We start from the raw sequence: 22,659 nt of genomic DNA, 5'->3' as shown, positions 1-22,659 counted from the left end.
GGTATTACTACAGAGTGTCCAGTTGTGTGAGTTGGTATTACTACAGAGTGTCCAGTTGTGTGTGTTGGTATTACTACAGAGTGTGTCTAGTTGTGTGTGTTGGTATTACTACAGAGTGTGTCCAGTTGTGTGTGTTGGTATTACTACAGAGTGTGTCCAGTTGTGTGTGTTGGTATTACTACAGAGTGTCTAGTTGTGTGTGTTGGTATTACTACAGAGTGTCTAGTTGTGTGTGTTGGTATTACTACAGAGTGTGTCCAGTTGTGTGTGTTGGTATTACTACAGAGTGTCTAGTTGTGTGTGTTGGTATTACTACAGAGTGTCTAGTTGTGTGTGTTGGTATTACTACAGAGTGTCTAGTTGTGTGTGTTGGTATTACTACAGAGTGTCTAGTTGTGTGTGTTGGTATTACTACAGAGTGTCTAGTTGTGTGTGTTGGTATTACTACAGAGTGTGTCCAGTTGTGTGTGTTGGTATTACTACAGAGTGTCTAGTTGTGTGTGTTGGTATTACTACAGAGTGTCTAGTTGTGTGTGTTGGTATTACTACAGAGTGTGTCTAGTTGTGTGTGTTGGTATTACCTGCGACCTGCTTGCTCTTCAGGGAGGCCTCTGAGGCCAGGGCGTAAGACATAGTGATGATCCTCTCCTGCTTCAGCAGGGCTGAGTCCAGACCCACCACCTCTGGCTTGTCCACCGCCACAGAGGGCCCCGCTAGGATCTGAACACTAATCACACAGACACACACACCACACACCATTACACAATGAATTGAATGGCCTGTCAAACTGATCTTCCATATTGGCCCAGTGAGTAGTGGCGGTGCTGTAATATACCTGGACTTGGCCAGAATGTTCTTGATGCGCTCCCTGTTGCGATGGCGAGCCTCCACCTCCTGAGGGCTGAGAGGTTCCTCAGGCTCTGTGTCTACGTAGCGTTCAGGGATGAACACCTTCTGAGGTTTGGCCAGCTACACACAGAGAAACACACACAGTAGACATTTCCTACTAACAGCTATTCAACTCTAGTACCATTACTGTAGGGATTAGGGAATATAACCATTGAAGCTGAAAACAAGCCTATTCAATTGTTTAAACTGTATTGTGAAAGTACTAAGTCCTTAATGAAATGTTAAAGTGAACAGCTCTGACTTGGTGAGGTTTGATGGAGGAGGTGGTGAGGGTCAGGTTGTACCTCTCGGCTGAGGTCCAGGTCATAGTCCAGCGTCTCCAGGTCCGCCTCCCGGGTAAGTGTGGACGTGGCTGTAGAGTGGAGGGTCAGCCACTCGTCTGACTGGGACCGAGGTCTATCACTGTGCTCCGCTGGACACTCCTCGCCCTGGACCACTCCCCGCGCCTCCTCCCCCTGCACCGCCCGCTCCAGCAACTGCAGGTCAAACTCCTGCTCTCGCCTCCACTGGAGGAGGAGGGGTAGACAGACATGACAGTTACACACAAACACTACTGCTTCACAGACACAACAGTTACACACCAATACAACCATACTGCTGCTTCATAGACACAACAGTTACACACCAACACTACCATACTACTGCTTCACAGACACAACAGTTACACACCAACACAACCACAGTACTGCTTCACAGACACACCAACACTACTGCTTCACAGACACAACAGTTACACACAAACACTACCATACTGCTGCTTCACAGACACAACAGTTACACACCAACACAACCATACTACTGCTTCACAGACTCAACAGTTACACACCAACACTACCATACTGCTGCTTCACAGACACAACAGTTACACACCAACACTACCATACTGCTGCTTCACAGACACAACAGTTACACACCAACACTACCATACTGCTGCTTCACAGACACAACAGTTACACACCAACACAACCATACTACTGCTTCACAGACTCAACAGTTACACACCAACACTACCATACTGCTGCTTCACAGACACAACAGTTACACACCAACACAACCATACTACTGCTTCACAGACACAACAGTTACACACAAACACTACTGCTTCACAGACACAACAGTTACACACCAACACTACCATGCTACTGCTTCACAGACACAACAGTTACACACCAACACTACCATACTACTGCTTCACAGACACAACAGTTACACACTGAAACAACCATACTACTGCTTCACAGACACAACAGTTACACACCAACACAACCATACTACTGCTTCACAGACACAACAGTTACACACTGAAACAACCATACTACTGCTTCACAGACTCAACAGTTACACACCAATACAACCATACTACTGCTTCACAGACTCAACAGTTACACACCAATACAACCATACTGCTGCTTCACAGACTCAACAGTTACACACCAATACAACCATACGACTGCTTCACAGACTCAACAGTTACACACCAATACAACCATACTGCTGCTTCACAGACTCAACAGTTACACACTACCATACTGCTGCTTCACAGACTCAACAGTTACACACCAATACAACCATACGACTGCTTCACAGACTCAACAGTTACACACCAATACAACCATACTACTGCTTCACAGACTCAACAGTTACACACCAATACAACCATACTGCTGCTTCACAGACTCAACAGTTACACACCAATACAACCATACTACTGCTTCACAGACTCAACAGTTACACACCAACACAACCATACTGCTGCTTCACAGACTCAACAGTTACACACCAATACAACCATACTACTGCTTCACAGACTCAACAGTTACACACCAACACTACCATATTACTGCTTCACAGACTCAACAGTTACACACCAATACAACCATACTACTGCTTCACAGACTCAACAGTTACACACCAATACAACCATACTGCTGCTTCACAGACTCAACAGTTACACACCAACACAACCATACTGCTGCTTCACAGACTCAACAGTTACACACCAACACAACCATACTACTGCTTCACAGACTCAACAGTTACACACAACCATACTGCTGCTTCACAGACTCAACAGTTACACACCAATACAACCATACTACTGCTTCACAGACTCAACAGTTACACACTGAAACAACCATACTACTGCTTCACAGACTCAACAGTTACACACTGAAACAACCATACTACTGCTTCACAGACTCAACAGTTACACACCAATACAACCATACTACTGCTTCACAGACTCAACAGTTACACACCAACACAACCATACTGCTGCTTCACAGACTCAACAGTTACACACTGAAACAACCATACTGCTGCTTCACAGACTCAACAGTTACACACCAATACAACCATACTACTGCTTCACAGACTCAACAGTTACACACTGAAACAACCATACTGCTGCTTCACAGACTCAACAGTTACACACCAATACAACCATACTACTGCTTCACAGACTCAACAGTTACACACTGAAACAACCATACTGCTGCTTCACAGACTCAACAGTTACACACCAACACAACCATACTGCTGCTTCACAGACTCAACAGTTACACACTGAAACTACCATACTGCTGCTTCACAGACTCAACAGTTACACACCAATACAACCATACTACTGCTTCACAGACTCAACAGTTACACACCGAAACAACCATACTGCTGCTTCACAGACTCAACAGTTACACACCAATACAACCATACTACTGCTTCACAGACTCAACAGTTACACACTGAAACAACCATACTGCTGCTTCACAGACTCAACAGTTACACACCAATACAACCATACTACTGCTTCACAGACTCAACAGTTACACACTGAAACAACCATACTGCTGCTTCACAGACTCAACAGTTACACACCAATACAACCATACTACTGCTTCACAGACTCAACAGTTACACACCAACACAACCATACTGCTGCTTCACAGACTCAACAGTTACACACTGAAACAACCATACTACTGCTTCACAGACTCAACAGTTACACACCAATACAACCATACTGCTGCTTCACAGACTCAACAGTTACACACTGAAACAACCATACTACTGCTTCACAGACTCAACAGTTACACACCAATACAACCATACTGCTGCTTCACAGACTCAACAGTTACACACCAATACAACCACATTATTAGTCCCCTTTCCAACTGTTGACTCAGGATTTTTTGCTAGAATTTCATGGCAACATCCAGTGTGAGACTCTACAGACATTGATCTGTTCTTCTCTGTAGCTATACTGTATATTGCGCATTTTCCCTTTTCAAATAAATAAAAGGTGATATTTACATGTGTGTTTTCCATTCAAACATACATACAATGGCATACAACATAACAAATGCAACAGTATCCTCCACAGGCAAAACCACCAGCCTGTACAGGACTGTTGATGGGGGTGTGGTGCACATGCACGTGCAGTATGTAAGCTCAGACCACAGCATGCATCACTCTACTTGTGCAGTCAGTGATTGGGGAGAAGATGAGAAGAGAGAGATCCATTTAGCTACATTCATTTACATGTACATATATTGGTCCCAGGCATCATTGTGCTTACTAGACGAAAATAAAATGCCCACTGCAGTAAATACCACAAATACATATTTAATAGACATGCAATGAAGAAAAAACACATAGCATGCATTTATTAGGAAAATGTGTGTTTATTTCTTATTCGCAAACCTCTACATGAAATATGTGGAGAAGAGGGAGGGAGCTTAGTAGATGATCCTCCATTTGCAGATAAACAGAGAAATAATATGCTGACTTGAGTTCTGATACGACTGTAAATGATTGGCACAATGGATAAAGGTAATGGCACACGGATACATGTACTTTACATTAGGCATTACTGTATGTAGAGTCAGTTAACAAGGAGGGATAAGTGGTGGTAAGATTTACAAGTCACCACAATCAGAACTGCATTCACATTGCTAAAGTCACTCCTTAGAAGCTTTTACTTATATACAAAGACTAATCGACTAAAAAGAACAGTATTAGACAGATGTTGCATTGTATCAAACTACCAGGGAATTTAAATATATATGCTGATGAGTCAATAGATGATGTTAGAAAATGTTTCATCCAGCAGTCTATATCCACACTTATCCACTCTTTAAAATGTCAGTGAAAATAAATAATGTAAAAAGTATATTTTTTTAATCTGCAGGATTATGTATGTTTTGTCTGAGCAGCACAATGAGACCTGGTTAGAGAATGACAGACCGTTCTAGAAGAAGGGTATGTGGTTAGTATCTTAGCAGTGGGCTACACTAGTGGAGTGATAGGAACACAGACTGAAACACTGTCATGAAGCCTGAGAGTAGGTCAAACTGCAGTTTAGTCAGGGTGGGAGAGATTGAGAGAGTTATTAGCTGCTGTGTGTATCTCCAGTATTGAGGTAACATTAGAGAAATGCTGAGAGAACACTTGTTGTTTAGCCAGGGGTGGGTGTAGAGAGGAGAGAGGTAATGGCTATGCGTCGTTAATGCAGCAGTAGGGATATGATTCAGTGTAGCACAATCAATCAACTACAATCAACCCCCACAAAGCTGATTTACTGAAGCTGCATTAATGCATCAGTGTTTAGTACTAATAATTCACATAAAGATTCTCACAAGCTAACCAACAAAAAGCACTTTGACACAGTTAAAGATGGCCGACATATAAGAATTCCATTTCCATATCTCCGAGGGCATTTAATAGAGTTGAGGAAGTGAGGTTAATCATTACCATGATCAGTATCATAGCAGAGTCTACTTCATTAGAGACCGACTGTAGTCTAAAATGCAGTATGTGAATATCTCTCAATCCTTTCAATCGTTTTCTTGCGATGGAGTCAAGGACATTTGAAATCAGGGGCCCCACCTATTCTGTCCTTTCTGTTATTGCATATTCATAGTCCTTCACTTCCTAGGTGAGAACAGCAGTAGTTCCACCTGCATGTCACACCACAGCATCTCTCACCTCTCACCTCTCACGTCTCACACAATCACAGCAGTCAATTCACACACCCACTTACCTGCTGCACCAGCTAGTTCAGGCCAACTCACACACTCAAACTCACATCAACGGCACTATGAAAACCCTACGCAACTGAAATGTATTAGTGGTCGCATGCATTGTTACTTCTGCATGCATTGTTACTTCTGCATGCATTGTTACTTCTGCATGCATTGTAGCTGTAGCTCTAATGGTCATGCTTTAGGCGTGTGAGGAGTAGCTCTAACGTACTGAGCCTAGGTCTGCGGAAAGGGGGCGTTGCTGTGATGATGATGAGGAGGAGGCTCGTGATGAAGAGGCCTGGCGTTCTCCTTGACTCAGGGTCCTCTTGCGCTGGCGGACCAGAGCTTTCTGGTGCCTCTTCATCCTCTGCAGCTGCTCCTCAGCACTCATCCTCCCCCTGCTCTGCTGCTGCAGCACATCCCCAGAGTACAGACGCTCCAAGGCACTCTTTGGTCTCTCCTGAGAGGAGGGAGGGAGGGTATAAATTAACACAGCTCACGACACCAGCAAGAGAGAGTGGGAGGGAGGGAGGGAGCAGGGGAGAGGATGGCAAAGGAAGAGGGGGAGACAGAGAGGGAGAGGGAGAAAGAGAGCAGGAGGGAAAGAAAGGAGAGATTAAACGAAAGACGAGGAATGGGTTAGAGAAGGCTGAAGGGAGAGAGCTTAGGTGCCACCACCATTTTACATTAGATCAAGATGCAAAAAAGTCTGGGAGTTTTTAACAATGAGAGCTTTAGAATGTTGAAGAAATCCCATTAAAGTGGATGATTTTTGGGAGGAAAGGACAAAAAGCGTAATAGTTTAAAAAGTATACATTTTATAAAAAAGCTGTATAAAAGAACACTATTCCAGACCGGTATGTTTTAAAGTTTGAATGGGGTTTCTAGCTTAATCTCGGCCTGTACTCCCAGACAACGAGTTCTCGGTCCATGTTGCAACATTAAAGAGATCTCCTGTACACTTTTTAGCCAGTAGATCTGAAAGCTGTGCTCACAAGGCAAAAGTGGTCCCCGGAAAATGCGTACTACGTCACAAACACTGTATATACAAAAGTATGTGCACATCCCTTCAAATTAGTGGATTCGGCTATTTCAGCCACACCCGTTGCTGACAGGGGTATAAAATCGAGGACACAGCCATGCAATCTCCATAGACAAACATTGGCAGTAGAATGGCCTTACTGAAGAGCTCAGTGACTTTCAACGTGAGACCGTCATAGGATGCCACCTTTCCAACAAGTCAATTCGTCAAATTTCTGCCCTGCTAAAGCTGCCCCGATCAACTATAAGAGATCTTATTGTGAATAGTATACTTCTAGGAGCAACAACGACTCAGCCGCAAAGTGGTAGGCCACACAAGCTCACAGAACGGGACTGCCGAGTGTTGTCCTCGGTTCCAACACTTATTTTTGAGTTCCAAACTGCCTCTGGAAGCAACATCAGCACAAGAACTGTTTGTTGGGAGCTTCATGAAATCGGTTTCCATGGATGAGCAGCTGCACATAAGCCTAAGATCACCATGTGCAATACCAAGCATCGGCTGGAGTGGTGTAAAGCTCGCCGCCATTGGACTCTGGAGCAGTGGAAAAACGCGTTTTCTGAAGTGATGAATCGCACTTCACCATCTGGCAGTGCAACGGACGAATCTGGGTTGCCAGGGGAACGCTACCTGCCCGAATGCATAGTGCCAACTGTAAAGTTTGGTGGATGAGATATAATGGTCTGGGGCTGTTTTTCATGGTTCGGGCTAGGCCCCTTAGTTCTAGTTAAGGGAAATATTAACGCCACAGCATACAATGAAATTCTAGATGATTCTGTACTTCCAACTTTGAGGCAACAGTTTAGGGAAGGCCCTTTCCTGTTTCAGCATGACAATGCCCCAGTGCACAAAGCGAGGTCCATACAGAAATGGTTTGTTGAGATCGATGTGGAAGAACTTGACTGGCCTGCACAGAGCCCTGACCTCGACCCCATTGAACACCACCCAACATCAGTGGCCGACCTCACTAATGCTCTTGTGGCTGAATGAAAGCAAGTCCCCGCAACAATATTCCAACATCTAATGGAAAGTCTTCCCAGAAGAGTTGTGGCTGTTATAGCAGCAAAGACGGGATGAACTCCATATTAATGCCCATGATTTTGGAATGAGATGTTCGATGAGTGTCCACATACTTTTGGTCATGTAGATATGTGCACCACGTCATTGCTATTTCTCAGGCTCTGCCGTGTGTGTATCTTGCTAGCTGAAGCTCATTGGCTAGAACTTGAATTGCTAGGGAGCTGGCCCACTTGGGGAACGATGTAAGTAAAATGTCACAGCACAGCTTCCAGAATATGTTTTGCTTTCAAACTCAGGATTTCGTGGCTAATTGAACTAAGACAGTAATTCTTCTCATATTATGCATGTATGATCTACATATTGACACATCAAGCCCAAAGCGGGAGGTTTAAAATACTTAGTAGTCGCCAAAGTTCCGTAGCATGTCTTTAAACCAGTAATTCATTAGCATTGCATAGACTGTCTTGCACCCCCTCAAGTTGTAGATGATTAAAAGCTGGCTGAAATTCCTGATTTGGCCTCGTTTTAGATTTGGTTCATTAAGAAATGCTAGCGGCCATGACTGAATTCAAACGTGAGTTGATTTCGGGGTGTAGTTTGATGTGGGTGTTTTGTGTGTTTGTGTGTTCGTAGGTGGGAAGAGTTAGCCAAATTCTTTCGCCAATTAGCTTTATCCGGCTGGTGTGCGACCGTGGCAAAATAGGTTTGACTTTGGATAGCCTATCTCTGGGCTACTTAAGGTACTGTCAATAAACTACAACGTAAATGAGACAATATTTTTATGTTGCATACCTTTTAGCTTTTAATAGTTGTATATGAATATCTACAATTTATAGTGTTTTGAGGCTTTTAAGTCATTGAGCTATTGGAATTTTTACATATTGTCCCATAGGGATATGCAAAGTCAAACCACATTTACCAAGGGCATTATGATCGGGTCATGTGCAGCTGCACTCAGAACTGATTATTACTTGTGTGCTGCCAGTTGTGGGCATGTGGACAGGACTTAAATAAAACCAACCTTCATTTACGTTGTGACATACTCTGGTACAAAACTCAGTTTTGGGCGAGACTGACTTTATGACCAAAAGTATTCTATTTATACTTTGTAATAGATTTTGACAGTAGAATAAATGCTTCTGACTCATATTTAGGCCACATAGGCTGTTTTCTAAATGATACGTTGTTTTTTAGGGGCAGTTGCTCTTTAATGTGACTTGCTCAGAAGTCACACTTTAAATAATGACCTAACTTATTTTTGACTTTTTCTTTGGAACACAATTTTTCATACACTATTCAAACGTGCAGGCCGAGATTAGGATAGAAACCCCATTCAAACTTTAAAACATGCATACCGGTCACGAATAGTGTTCTTGTACACAGCTTTTTGATAAAATGTATACTTTTTAAACTAGTAAGCTTTTTGTCCTTCCCCGCCAAAACTCATCCACTTTAATGGGATTTCTTCAATATTCTAAAGCTCTCATTGTTAAAAACTCCCAGACTTCCAACAAGTTAGACAAAAACTTAGAGAGAAGGAAATCTTAGTCTGCGTTTCTGCTATTTAAATCTGAAACCAGAACAGAAATATATTCGACCAATCAAACCATACAGCTGCTTTAGTAACCGCATCAACAATTTTTTCTCTCAATGTTTTGAAACAGCTGCCGTTTTGACCACTTTCCCAACCACTTGGACAACAACTTAGAGTGTACGAAATCTTAATCTACTTCTAAGCTATTCAAATCGGAAATCAGAATAGGAATAACTTATACCAATCAAGAGCTACAGATGTTTTAGTAACCACATCACCAACCTTAATTAAGCTAACTTCACACTTCACAATTAACTGCCGTGGAACTCAAGGAAATGTCAAATTATAGAAGTAGGGGAACACATTCTATGAATGAGAATCACTAATTAGTGACTTGCTTCTGCAAGAACACTCTAGTTATATGATGTACTTCTGACTTATCAGTGTGCCTTGCTTCACAAGACAGCTCTAAATATTTAGAGTGGTCTTGCCCAAGCCTCCCCATTTCTCCTTCACCTAAATACAGATAGCTGATGTTCTGAAAGAGCTGCAAAATCTGGTCCCCTACAAATCAGCTGGGCTAGACAATCTGGACCCTCTCTTTCTAAAATTATCCGCCGCAATTGTTGCAACCCCTATTACTAGCCTGTTCAACTCTCTTTCGTATCGTCTGAGATCCCTAAAGATTGGAAAGCTGCCGCGGTCATCCCCCTCTTCAAAGGGGGTGACACTCAGACCCAAACTGTTACAGACCTATATCTATCCTACCCTGCCTACCCTGCCTATCTAAAGTCTTCGAAAGCCAAGTTAACAAACAGATCACCGACCATTTCGAATCCCGCCATACCTTCTCCGCTATGCAATCTGGTTTCTGAGCTGGTCATGGGTGCACCTCAGCCACGCTCATGGTCCTAAACGATATCATAACCGCCATCAATAAATGACAATACTGTGCAGCCATATTCATCGACCTGGCCAAGGCTTTCGATATGTCAATCACCGCATTCTTATCGGCAGACTCAACAGCCTTGGTTTCTCAAATGACTGCCTCGCCTAGTTCACCAACTACTTCTCAGATAGAGTTCAGTGTGTCAAATCGGAGGGCCTGTTGTCCGGACCTCTGGCAGTCTCTATGGGGGTGCCACGGGGTTCAATTCTCGGGCCAACTCTTTTCTCTGTATATATCAATGATGTCACTCTTGCTGCTGGTGATTCTCTGATCCACCTCTACGCAGACGACACCATTCTGTACACCTCTGGCCCAGCTTTGGACACTGTGTTAACTAACCTCCAGACAAGCTTCAATTCCATACAACACTCTTTCTGTGGCCTCCAACTGCTCTTAAATGCAAGCAAAACTAAATGCATGCTCTTCAACCGATCGCTGCCCGCACCCGCCCGCCTGCCTGACTAGCATCACTACTCTGGATGGTTCTAACTTAGAATATGTGGACAACTACAAATACCTAGGTGTCTGGTTAGACTGTAAACTCTCCTTCCAGACTCACATTAAGTATCTCCAATCCAAAATTACATCTAGAATCGGCTTACTATTTCGCAACAAAGCATCCTTCACTCATGCTGCCAAACATACCCTCGTAAAACTGACTGTCCTACCGATCCTTGACTTCAGCGATGTCATTTACAAAATAGCCTCCAACACTCTACTCAGCAAATTGGATGTAGTCTATAACAGTGCCATCCGTTTTGTCACCAAAGCCCCATATACTACCCACCACTGTGACCTGTTTGCTCTCGTTGGCTGGCCCTCGCTTCATATTCATCGCCAAACCCACTGGCTCCAGGTCATCTATAAGACTTTGCTAGGTAAAGCCCCGCCTTCTCTCAGCTCACTAGTCACCTTAGCAACACCGACCCGTAGCACGCGCTCCAGCAGGTATATTTCACTGGTCACCCCAAAGCCAACTCCTGCTTTGGCCGCCTTTCCTTCCAGTTCTCTGCTGCCAATGACTGGAATGAATTGCAAAAATCACTGAAGCTGGAGACTCATATCTCCCTCACTAACTTTAAGCATCAGCTGTCAGAGCAGCTTACCGATCATTGCACCTGTACATAACCCGTCTGTAAATAGCCCACCCAACTACCTCATCCCCATGTTATATTTTGTTGTTGTTGCTCCTTTGCACCCCAGTATCTCTACTTGCACATTCATCTTCTGCACATCTATCACTCCAGTGTTTAACCTCTCTAGGGTAGTATTTTCAAGTATTTTCACGGCCGGATGAAAAATGTACCCAAATTAAACGGCCTACTACTCGGGCCCAGGAACTAGAATATGCATATTATTAGTAGATTTGGATAGAAAACACTCTGAAGTTTCCAAAACAGTTTGAATGATGTCTGTGAGTATAACAGAACTCATATGGCAGGCAAAAACCTGAGAAAAATCTAACCAGGAAGTGAGAATTCTGGTGCTTGTAGTCCTTTCAAGTCATTGCCTATCGAACACACAGTGACTTAGGGTTCATTTTGCACTTCCTAAGGCTTCCACTAGATGTCAACAGTCTTTAGAAAGTTGTTTGAGGCGTCTATGATGAACAGAGAGCGAACAGAGAGCGAACAGAGGAGGTTGGAAGTTGTTGACTCAGGAAGGTACTGGCGTTCATTGGCGCGAATTCACGTGAGAGTTAGCTGTGTTCCAAAACGCTTTTCAAGCCATTGCAATCGTCCGGTTGGAATATTATTGAAGTTCTAAGTGATAAAGGACCTAAAGATTGATGCTATACAACGTTTGACATGTTTGAACGAACGTAAATATAACTTTTTTTACTTTTCGTCGTGACATTTTCCACGAGCTTCCTACATTTGGAGTAGCTAACTGAACGCGCTAACAACAAGGAGCTATTTGGACATACATTATGGACTTTATCGAACAAAGAAACATTTATTGTGGACCTGGGATTCCTGGAAGTGCCTTCTGATGATCATCAAAGGTAAGTGAATATTTCTAATGCTATTTATGATTTTAAATGACTCCAAAATGGCGGGTATCTGTATTGCCTGGTGTATTTTTCTGAGCGCAGTACTCAGATTATTGCAAAGTGTGCTTTCCCCGTGAAGCTTTTTTTAAATCTGTCACAGCGTTTGCATAAAGGAGATGTTCATCTATAATTCTTTGAATAACAGTTTAATATTTTATCAACATTTATGGTGAGTATTTTTGTAAATTGTTGTGCTGATTCACCGGCAGTATTGGAGGCAAAATATTTTCTGAACATCACGCGCCAATGTAAAATAGGGTTTATGGATATAAATATGAATTTTATCGAACAGAAAATGCATGTATTGTGTAACATGATGTCCTAGGAGTGTCATCTGATGAAGATCGTCAAAGGTTAGTGCATAATTTTAGCTGGTTTTCTGGTTTTTGTGACACCTGTCCTTGCTAGGAAAATGGCTGTGTGCTTTTTCTTGTGTTGGAACTGTCCTAACATAATCTAACTTTATGCTTTTGCCATAAAGCCTTTTTGAAATCGGACAATGTGGTTACATTAAGGAGATGTGTACCTTTAAAATGGTGTAAAATAGTCCTTTGTTTGAGAACTTTGAATTATGGCATTTTGTGGTTTTGAATTTGGCGCTCTGATTTTTCACTGGCTGTTGAATAGTGTCCCACCTGCCCAAGAGAGGTTAATTGCTAAATTGTAATTTCGCCACTATGGCCTATTTATTGCCTTACCTCCTTTATCTTACCTTATTTGCACACACTGTATATAGACTTTTCTATTGTGTTATTGACTGTACGTTTGTTTATCCCATGTGTTTTTGTCACACTGCTTTGATCTATCTTGGCCAGCTCGCAGTTGTAAATGAGAACTTGTTCTCAACTGGCCTACCTGGTTAAATAAAGGTGAAATAAAAATAAAACATTTTGAAAAAATATTTCACCTACTTCTGACTTATAGTTATTTGTGTTCCTTGCTTCAGCAACACCACTCTATATATCAAAATACTAATACTTGGCCTGCTACTACCACAGTCACACACTACTACTACTACTACTGGGATACAGTCACAACTACTGCAGTCAGTAATTCTACTGTTACTATACAACTAGCGGCTATTATCCCACTACTGTAATACAGTATCTACTTATACATTTTTTTTTTTTTTTTTTATACGACTACACTAACCTACATTTTTCATCAATAACAATTTAAACTCCTAAACTCCTAAACTCGATCATTATAACAATACTGTTGGCCAGCTGAAATAAGTCAAAAGTTTTCTTCATGGAAAATGACCTAGTTTTTTCCATGTACTCAGCGTTTTGTACTAGATGCTGCATCTAATCAAGTCAGCTTGTCTCAGCTCCACAAAAGTAAAAGCCATGACAGGATTTAGAAACAATATTTGTGATGCCTCTCCACCTTCGCTCTTGACTCCTAGTCAGTCAGAAATAGTTGGAGTCTTACCTTCAGGCCTGAGGCGGCTGAAGCTCCTCTTCTGAGGGTAACATATGAGGAGATGTTTGTGGACTGATTTAGCCTGGATGAGGAGCCAGCCGGCCCTGAGAGAAAGACAGCAAATATGAAAACACAACCCCCAAGTGAGCACAAGAGCCAAACCATGTTCAGTGGGTACATTACAAAGCACATATTTGCTGCTGGTGTGAACACTATAAAAAAACTGAAAGCTGTTTAGCCTTTCAAGCTGTTTGCTTATTCTGAAGAGTAAGACTTCTTCAAAGAAACAAATATGTTATTCCACATTACATCAAGGTGCATTACATGTGTTGGACCTAGAGCTACTTACCTCTGCTTGGCAGGGTCTGGTAGCCACCATCATGCCCCAAGGCCCCCATCCTCATGTGACCAGACCCTCCCATTCCCGGAAGCTCAGGTTCACTCAGGAAGGTGCGCAGCTCCACCTGACGCCCACAGAGACAGAGATCAGTATCACACAGACACACAGACACACGGCTCCATAGCCCTCTCCAAACACACACCTTGTTGTCTCCGTTGGTGAATTGGCCGATCTCCCTGTCCCGCTTGCGTTCGTCAGACTGTCGTTTGAGGCCTCGTACAGACGTGTGTCTGATGACACTGGTCTCCCTGGGCAGCGGAGGCACGGCCGGGGCGTGGTCCTCAGGACTGTATAGCTGAGGTAGTGGTGGTCGGGGAGGGGCGCCCTCATCTGCCTGCAGAGAAAACAACCAACCAGCATAGCCTTTACCATCATATTCAATCACATTTACTATCAGATAGGATAACATTCAACACTATGTCCTCCGAGTGGGAGAGGAGCGGGGGCCACTCACCCATTTTGGCACAGATATGGGGAGGGCTGCGGTGGTGTGCTGGGTGGAGGTGGGGGTTGTGGGGCTGAGGTGGGGGCTGTGCTGCTGGGCCAGTCTCATCTCTCCCAGGGAGGGACTGGCAGACAGAGAAGGCACTGACGATGGCGACACGGAAGGCACAAGTTTTCTCTCTAGAGGCACAAAAACACAAACGTAAAACACCCCCCAACACACACAACATACACGTTAAAATTACACAAAATAACAACACTCCACCCACAAAAGCCAGATACACATACAGACCATAATCAACTCATCCATTTTGTCCCCTGTAAATATATAAGCACATGACAAGTAGCGTCCATTTCTCTCTCTACCTCGTCCTGAGCTCCAGTGTGTGTTAGTAGAGGCAAGCGGAGGCAGAGCCACAGCACTCCTCTCACCTGGGTTGGTCACAGAGGAGATGGTGACTTGGTAGTTGGCTTTGCTGGAGCTGAGGCCTGCTATTACGTCTTCAATCCTCCACAACTCCCTCTTGATCTGGGACTTCTCCTTCTGCTCATAGACAAACACACAGACAAACATGAACACAAACACTACAGACGTTGTTCCCATCCCTCTGGGAATCTGTACGAGAGTATGTGTTTGCAGTGGTGTGGTTGTGGGTGGTGTGGTGCGATCCTGACCTGAGAGAGACCACTGCGGTTCATCTGGCCCTCCAGAGCTGTCCTCAACCAGTCTACATCTCTCTCCAGGCTGCTGTACTCATTCCACGCATTCTCCATCTCCTGCATGGAGCAAGAGAGACATAGAGAGAGAGAGAGAGAGAGAGAGAGTAAGAAAGGGAACGAGATAGAGAGTGAGAAAGACAGAGAGGGAGGTTGTGTGGTCAGTCAATGGGGCTATGTCCAAACCAGTGAGCCAGGCTGTGTTAGGTCAGACAGAGCAGGCCTTACCGTGGACACCTGAGAGATCTCAGCTCTGATGTGCACCACGTCCTCCTGCAGTAGTCTCTGCTGGTAGGATATCTTCTCCTGGTGGGCCGGCTGGTCCCGGTACTGCTCCATCTGCTGGTGGGACACGTCCAGCACGGACTCCAACTTGTCCTGTAGGACAGGACACCACGAGGGCATGGGGTATTCACGACCTGACCATATGGGGGAGCTAATACACACGTATACATACCCAGACACACACACACAAACAAACAAACACATAAAACCCAATACCTTGTCTTCCTTGAGCGTGCGTATCGTTGTTTCCAGCTCCTGAAGGATCTTGTCTTGTTCACACAGTCGACTTAACTTCACCTGCACAGGGAACAGCAGCAGGCAGCACAGAGAACAGAGATTGATAAGGTCTATTAAGAAGACTAGGTCTATGGCTAGAACAGGGACCCTCTGCCCAGCCCAGCAGCTTCTGGTAAACACTATTCAAACCACAGTGCCCAGCAGAATGAATTGATAGTCTACTGTAGTCTTCTCTGTCTGGAAATATGTCAATAAGACCCATCTCTTTGAAATGCCCTGAGGACCTCTTTTCATCTTCTCTGTGTGAAAATCAAGAAATACGGCTTTATACTGTCTGCTTGTGGGGAATGGTAATGCCCATTATAAGTAATCATAATCAAAAATCCATATTTTGAAATTCACTTTTCAAGAGAACAGTGCTTATTGAGACTGGCATATTTGTTTCCCCGCAGAAATGGGTTATATGTTTCTGAAAACAAAATAAGACTGCCTAGTTTACAATCTTTCTCACACACTGAGTGTTTATTCTTCAGTTCTATTTATCATTCTGTTCAATTAATAATTAAGCTGTTTTTTATTTCACAGCCGTATATTGTTGTTTTAATTGCATGAAATATTCATTGTTCAAACAAATTCACCAGCAAATTCTTATAAATTGTTAAACTGGAACAATGCTAATGATGAAAAGCCAAGACATCCAGCTTATTTACCTCCATTCTGAGCAAACAAAGAATTAAAAAGGCCGGATAACAGAAATCAAACTGAAAAATTGAAGAGCTCTATGTCTAAAATCCCATTACATGTATTTTTCCCTTTAAATTGAGAGCTGGAAATAAAAACCCTCGTGGATAGTCTCAGTCTTTAACAGTGAAGCTGTCTGTCCCCACAGTGCTGCATCTTCGCTCTGCTTCGTTCCCTCCCTCCCTACACACCCTCTGTTTACCACAACTATAGAATACCAACTTCTCAAATCCTCAGTTCACTGTCTCTGTAGAGGCTTGTAAAGATGTGAAAAACGCTAGACGTTGAAGAAAAGGAGAGAGATGGATAAACTGGGTGTTTATCAGACAAGGTTTGGTTAGGGGACAGTATACTTACATCAACATCGCTCTCTGCTATCTTAACAGGTCTCGATGGTCTTTCTTTTAGAGTTTCACGCCCTGTAACCTGCAATGCCCCAAAGGCACAAATACAACCTTACTTCTCCCAGTAATAGTTGCAAAAAAAAGTTCAACTAGCCTAAATATTAAAACCAACATTCAATAGATAACACTGAACAACAACATTACAGCAATTATCAAGCAACAGCATGAGACCTTGCTAAGGACATTGGGATTGCAGAAACCACAATGTAGAACCGTTATGCAAAAATGATTCAACAAAAAAGATGTGGGTAGTAGTACGCGCAAGCCAATGCAATATGACTGCTTTAAAAGCTGTGCAAATATATTTATGGTCAAAAACAGCATCTGTGCATTTAAGAGAGGCCACAACGGAGAACCACAAAGCTGCTCTTTCCTGGCAGTGTGTCAGTGGGTTTAGTTAACGACCGTGTCCTCTTTATGAACCAAGAGAAAGGGAGGAACTATCAGGAAATATGGCACCTCCTTCAGATCCTCTCTGTTACAGCGATAAATCAGACTTGGCCAAAGACATATCTCAGAGACGTCAGTGAACTGGCCCAGTTGGAATTGATAGAAACTGTAGATATATTTCAGTGTCTTTTGCTAAGAGATTTCAATTGACTTAATGCCCAAACAGAGCTAATGATTTCTGTTGATACATTTCAAAGGGCATAGAGATGTAGGTGTGTTTACAATTATAACCAAAGCACACATTATTTAGTTGACCTTATAGCTCTGATTCTAAAGTGTTAAATGATAATCAGTGTTGACGTTTCTCAAAGAGCAGCCTTGGGTCGTCTCTTTAGTGCTTACAAGCCAAACAAAAGGAAAAGAAAGGCTGTGAAACAAAGTGCAATCCAGGGTTTAACTGCATGCAATGGGACTCCCTCTCACAGTGAGCAGAGACAGAGTCCACATCAGTCAGTCAGCACACACTGACAGCATCACCATGATGGACTACATTACCCAGCAGGCCAAGCTATGCACTACAGTCACAGGTGGGTCTCTCTTCTAACATGGCCACTCATCACAGGTGAGGAGTGCATTATACACATTCTATTAGGAGAAGCAGTGGAATGGTCTCACTCTTTGTATGCACACCATCCTTACATTCCAAATGGACCCAAAACCTGGAGGGGTGTTTTCTAACACATTGTGTACCATAACGATCAACGGGTCAATACTTTTGATCTGTTTTAAAACAGGAAATAGAGAGGTGTTACATCAGAATGTACACATCGATAATAGAACTCCCCACTCCAAGAAACAGAAGGTTAGTTAAGGTTTGTGGTGTCGTACATACAAATCACTTCCGGAGGATCAGATGCTTTGTACTGTTGTTAATGGAAGAGAACTGCTGATAGCAGAATGTAGAATCATTACAACACACAAGGTCATTCAGCTGAAGCTGGCATTAGACTTACACTACCGGTCAAAGGTTTTAGAACACCTACTCATTCAATGGTTTTTCTTTCAAAACTATGAAATAACACATATGGAATCATGTAGTAACCAAAAAAGTGTTAAACAAGTCATAATCTATTTTATATTTGAGATTCTTCAAATAGCCAGCCTTTGCCTTGATGACAGCTTTGCACACTCTTGGCATTCTCTGAATTCTATGAAGCCGCACAGCAGCAAGATGTTTTCCGGGTTCGAGAGCATCAAATCCGTGATGTTTCATGGGTAAATTGTGACTGACTGACTGATCTACAAATAATATTGTGTAGTTATTTAGGATGCAAGGTGATTTGTAGATCAGTCAGTCTCGACTCGCCGTTAATGTCGGCTGCAATGTCGAGCGCGCCCATTGTAGGTCTCTTTTAGCAGCACTGCTTGATGGGAAGTGAAATTTATATGATGCAAAATGTAGTTTTTGACATGTAGTACTGTGCTGCTTGAAACTTCAGTTCCCATCAGTGGAGGTATGATATTTTGACCCCATGTTTTCAGGGTGAATATGTACTATTCCCAATGTACTTTTATCCAATTTCAAGGATAGCTAGCTTTGACACAATATAGAAAATGGTATAATTTATACTGTAGCCAATAATCCTATCATTTTATGTATGAGATCATATTGCACTCAAGTTGTTTTCTTTGCTGAATTGATTGTAAAGACACACAGATGAATGCAGCATAGCATTATTCTCAGTATACAGAGCATTAGTAACAAAAACAACAGTGGTTAAAACACACAGAAAGAAGGTTTAAATTCCAACATCAACCTAAACCACACAGCCCTGAGGAACGAGGTCAGAAAGAAGAGGAGAGAGCAGCAGAAGGAGGTGTGTGAATGAGGAAGAGACTGACACTGTAGACAGTGGAAGGAAGAGCAGGATGCAGGCTACAGAGGAGAGAGGAGGAAGAGAGATGAATCATCATTTACATGATCTTTTTTCTTGGGGCCCACCTTCAGATCTAGATAATCCAGGTCCTTCTTCAGTTGCATGTAAGTATCATCTGCCTGACAGACAATGAGGAGTGGAGAGACAGATCACAAGACGGAAAGCTACAAAGGATGCTAGGAGACTATAGTATAGGAAGACTAGTCAGGCTCTGTTACAGCACAACTCTATATCTCTAATTCATTCTCATTGGAGAGATCATATCACCACAGTCAAATGAATATTTGTGAGGCAAAATAGGACAGAAAATCTGGCAGATTGATTCGGTTATATTATGAGAATTTACACCAAACTAGATTGTAGTGTAGGGCTGCTATCTAAAAAGTTTAGGGATGCTTACAAAAATATCTTAAGCATTTCATAGGGCAGTATACTGCTTATAATTCAGTTCGCCACCAAATCTCTGGCATGGGTAAATGACGTCTACATGAGGATGAAGAGAACATAAGCGTTGATGGAGAGAGACAGCATGGTTGTCATTGAGCACGTTTACAGCTTCACTGTGGTGTGCAGGTCTGAAACAGAGCAGTGTGTTTGGACTGGCTCTTCTAGGGCAGGGGTCAGCAACAGGCATCTTCTTTTTTATTGTATTTTGTTTTTGGTCAAAAAGACTGTAAAATCACCAGGAATTCAGTTTAATTTAGGAAATCTGTTCCCAAGTATTCCCACAAATAAAAAGTGAGACATATGTGATCATGACTCGGTGTAATCAAGGTATTACTTCAAATACAATAACATTTTCAGTGTACAAATTATTATAATTAGGTTCCATTTGCTCCAACAAAAATCGTCCCACGGCTGAATCTAGTTGCCTACCCATGCTCTAGGGAGACACACTACTGAGCCAGCCTGTATACCCAGGATCACTTTACACTAATAAGAATGACCTCTCAGATACACACAGTTCTACACAACCAGGACTTAGAGGGGAAATGTGAAAGAGAAGTCAAAAATACATTTCTCATTGTAGTTATCCAGGTTTGCAAAGACCTCAAACAACAGAAGATAAGGCTACATACAGTATATGTATGTGAAGACAGGCACGGTGCATAGTCAACAAGCAACATGCTTGATATGAAGCTTGGGAGCAACATCATGTTTGTTTTTTAACAAATCAAATGAAACACGTCTCTGTAAGGCTCAACAGAGTGCTACATTATGCCGACAGATGAGTGAGGCCGTCCATTCAAACACAACACAGGCTGGTGTATCTATAGCTGCAGACAGTCCATGCTAACAGGGGAGCACCTAAGCCACTAGTACAACAGACGCGACCAACACACCACACAGTCCAATGAATGATGGAGGTGGGACCAAAACACTAGCAGAGACAGACTGCGGGTGATGGGGATTTGGCTGGGGGCTGGGGATCCACAATTCATTGGAGTGGGGCTTCAGGGCAGGGCGGCTGCAGGGGGGAGGATACGGGGGGGCCTGACCTGCAGGCTGGGGCCTAGGAGGCCGTTGTGATGTAGGTGGTGGAGGGCGTCGCCGTGGACACCAGCCATCTTGGCCTGGTGACTCCTGAGCTGAATGAGCAGCAGGGTCAGCTCCTCCGGCTGCAGTAGGGTCAGGCCCAGGCCAGGGAGAGGAAGAGAGGGAGGGACAGAGAGAGAGCACTTCAACACCTGGCCACCAGGGCGGCAGCAGTGAGGGCTCAGCTCTTCAGGCCCCAGAGAGCTGTGGGCCTAGGCATTCCACCACAATACCTGCTCCTCTCTCCCCGCTACCCACACAAGGCCCTTCAGAGCAGAACACCACTGAATCCACCAGCTGAAAATGGTGCCGCTTTCTGACTGAAATGTATTATATCGAAGTTCCCTTCAGCATTCATTTTTAATAGTCCTAATATAAAGCAGAGAATAGTTTAAACTGGGTGTGTGATGAAGATAAACGAACAAGACAGAAGCTGTACCGTTTTCCCATGCAAGCTTGGTGCGCTGACTGTGTGTGTGATGTAGCCCATGGCTGGCATTGACCGCCTCTCCAGCTGACTAGTCTGTGGGAAAACAAAGACATTAACAAGTTATTAGGCTACACATCCCATTTCACAGATCAAACAGAATGGCAAATCATAAATGAACATTTACAAGGATGAATATGCCTGCAATGTGTTTCAGATTGTTCCTGGCTTTCTGTCCCCGCTACTGGGCATTCTGATATGTAGCACCCCAAACTTAAAGGGAATGCCTGCAACTTTACAAACTCATTTGTGCACACAGCATATTTTTTCTTCTATCCATGAATTTATTTCCATCCTTCCTCCTCTTATTTGAAATAGTGTGCCCCCAGTTTAAGTTGCTACAGGGTTTGGAAGGTTTGACATTTCTGCTTAACACACAGAATTCCTTGGCTAGACCATCACAGAACCTTAAAAGGACACAAACAACAAGAGATTTAATTAACTACACATAAATTATCCCCAACCTGCCTTCTTAAAATAACATTTGTTTGCTACCAGCGAGAGAAGCACTGTGAGCCATTCCCTCAGAGATTCCCAAGCCAATCTTTTTTTGCTGTATAATAGGTTTTTAATTTAAACGTAAGATCAGTAGAAAGAGACCGTTGCTGATGGTTGAGATGCAGTGGAGATGTTTACAGGGTGCTGAGAGGCCCTGGGCAAATTGAATTAGCCGCTAATAACACACACACACACACACACACACACACACACACACACACACACACACACACACACACACACACACACACACACACACACTCGTGATATTCCATAGAGGTACATGGAACACAGCTCTGAAATACACACTCAAGCCAAAAAGACATCACCAGTGTAAAAGATGCTGGATCCACCAAAACAAAGTTAATCTGCAGACTAAATGTAGTACCCATAAACCATTGCTTTCTTGGATGGTCTCACACACACACACACACACACACACACACTGTGGCTCATTAAAAAAAGACTTTTCCTTTTCCTGTGAGCGAGCGGAGCAGCAGGGTTCTATTTGAGACACATAATTAGTGACTTGGCGTTATGGGTGAATGATGAGGAAACAGAGGCTGGGACATTCTGTTTACTTGGTGTGAGGACAGTGGGCTTGCGATAAGGGCTGTGTGGAGGCTGGTGTGG

General features: G+C 43.2%; 1 protein-coding gene across 1 annotated transcript in view; it reads right to left on the bottom strand.

Annotated features, from left to right (window-relative positions):
• plekha7b (pleckstrin homology domain containing, family A member 7b) overlaps positions 1–22,659 on the bottom strand; it is a 174,184-nt gene that overhangs the window by 23,378 nt on the left and 128,147 nt on the right. The window contains 15 exon segments of the mRNA XM_045709131.1: positions 582–727; positions 836–969; positions 1,194–1,415; positions 6,160–6,390; positions 13,960–14,054; positions 14,300–14,414; positions 14,493–14,684; positions 14,805–14,974; positions 15,161–15,338; positions 15,470–15,571; positions 15,740–15,889; positions 16,013–16,093; positions 17,132–17,200; positions 19,571–19,624; positions 21,481–21,564. Of these exon segments, the coding sequence (XP_045565087.1) occupies positions 582–727; positions 836–969; positions 1,194–1,415; positions 6,160–6,390; positions 13,960–14,054; positions 14,300–14,414; positions 14,493–14,684; positions 14,805–14,974; positions 15,161–15,338; positions 15,470–15,571; positions 15,740–15,889; positions 16,013–16,093; positions 17,132–17,200; positions 19,571–19,624; positions 21,481–21,564 (2,023 nt within the window).

This window comes from Salmo salar, chromosome ssa26 (genome assembly GCF_905237065.1).
Source record: "Salmo salar chromosome ssa26, Ssal_v3.1, whole genome shotgun sequence".
Lineage (NCBI taxonomy): Eukaryota > Metazoa > Chordata > Actinopteri > Salmoniformes > Salmonidae > Salmo > Salmo salar.
This window is presented reverse-complemented; position numbering and strand designations above follow the sequence as displayed.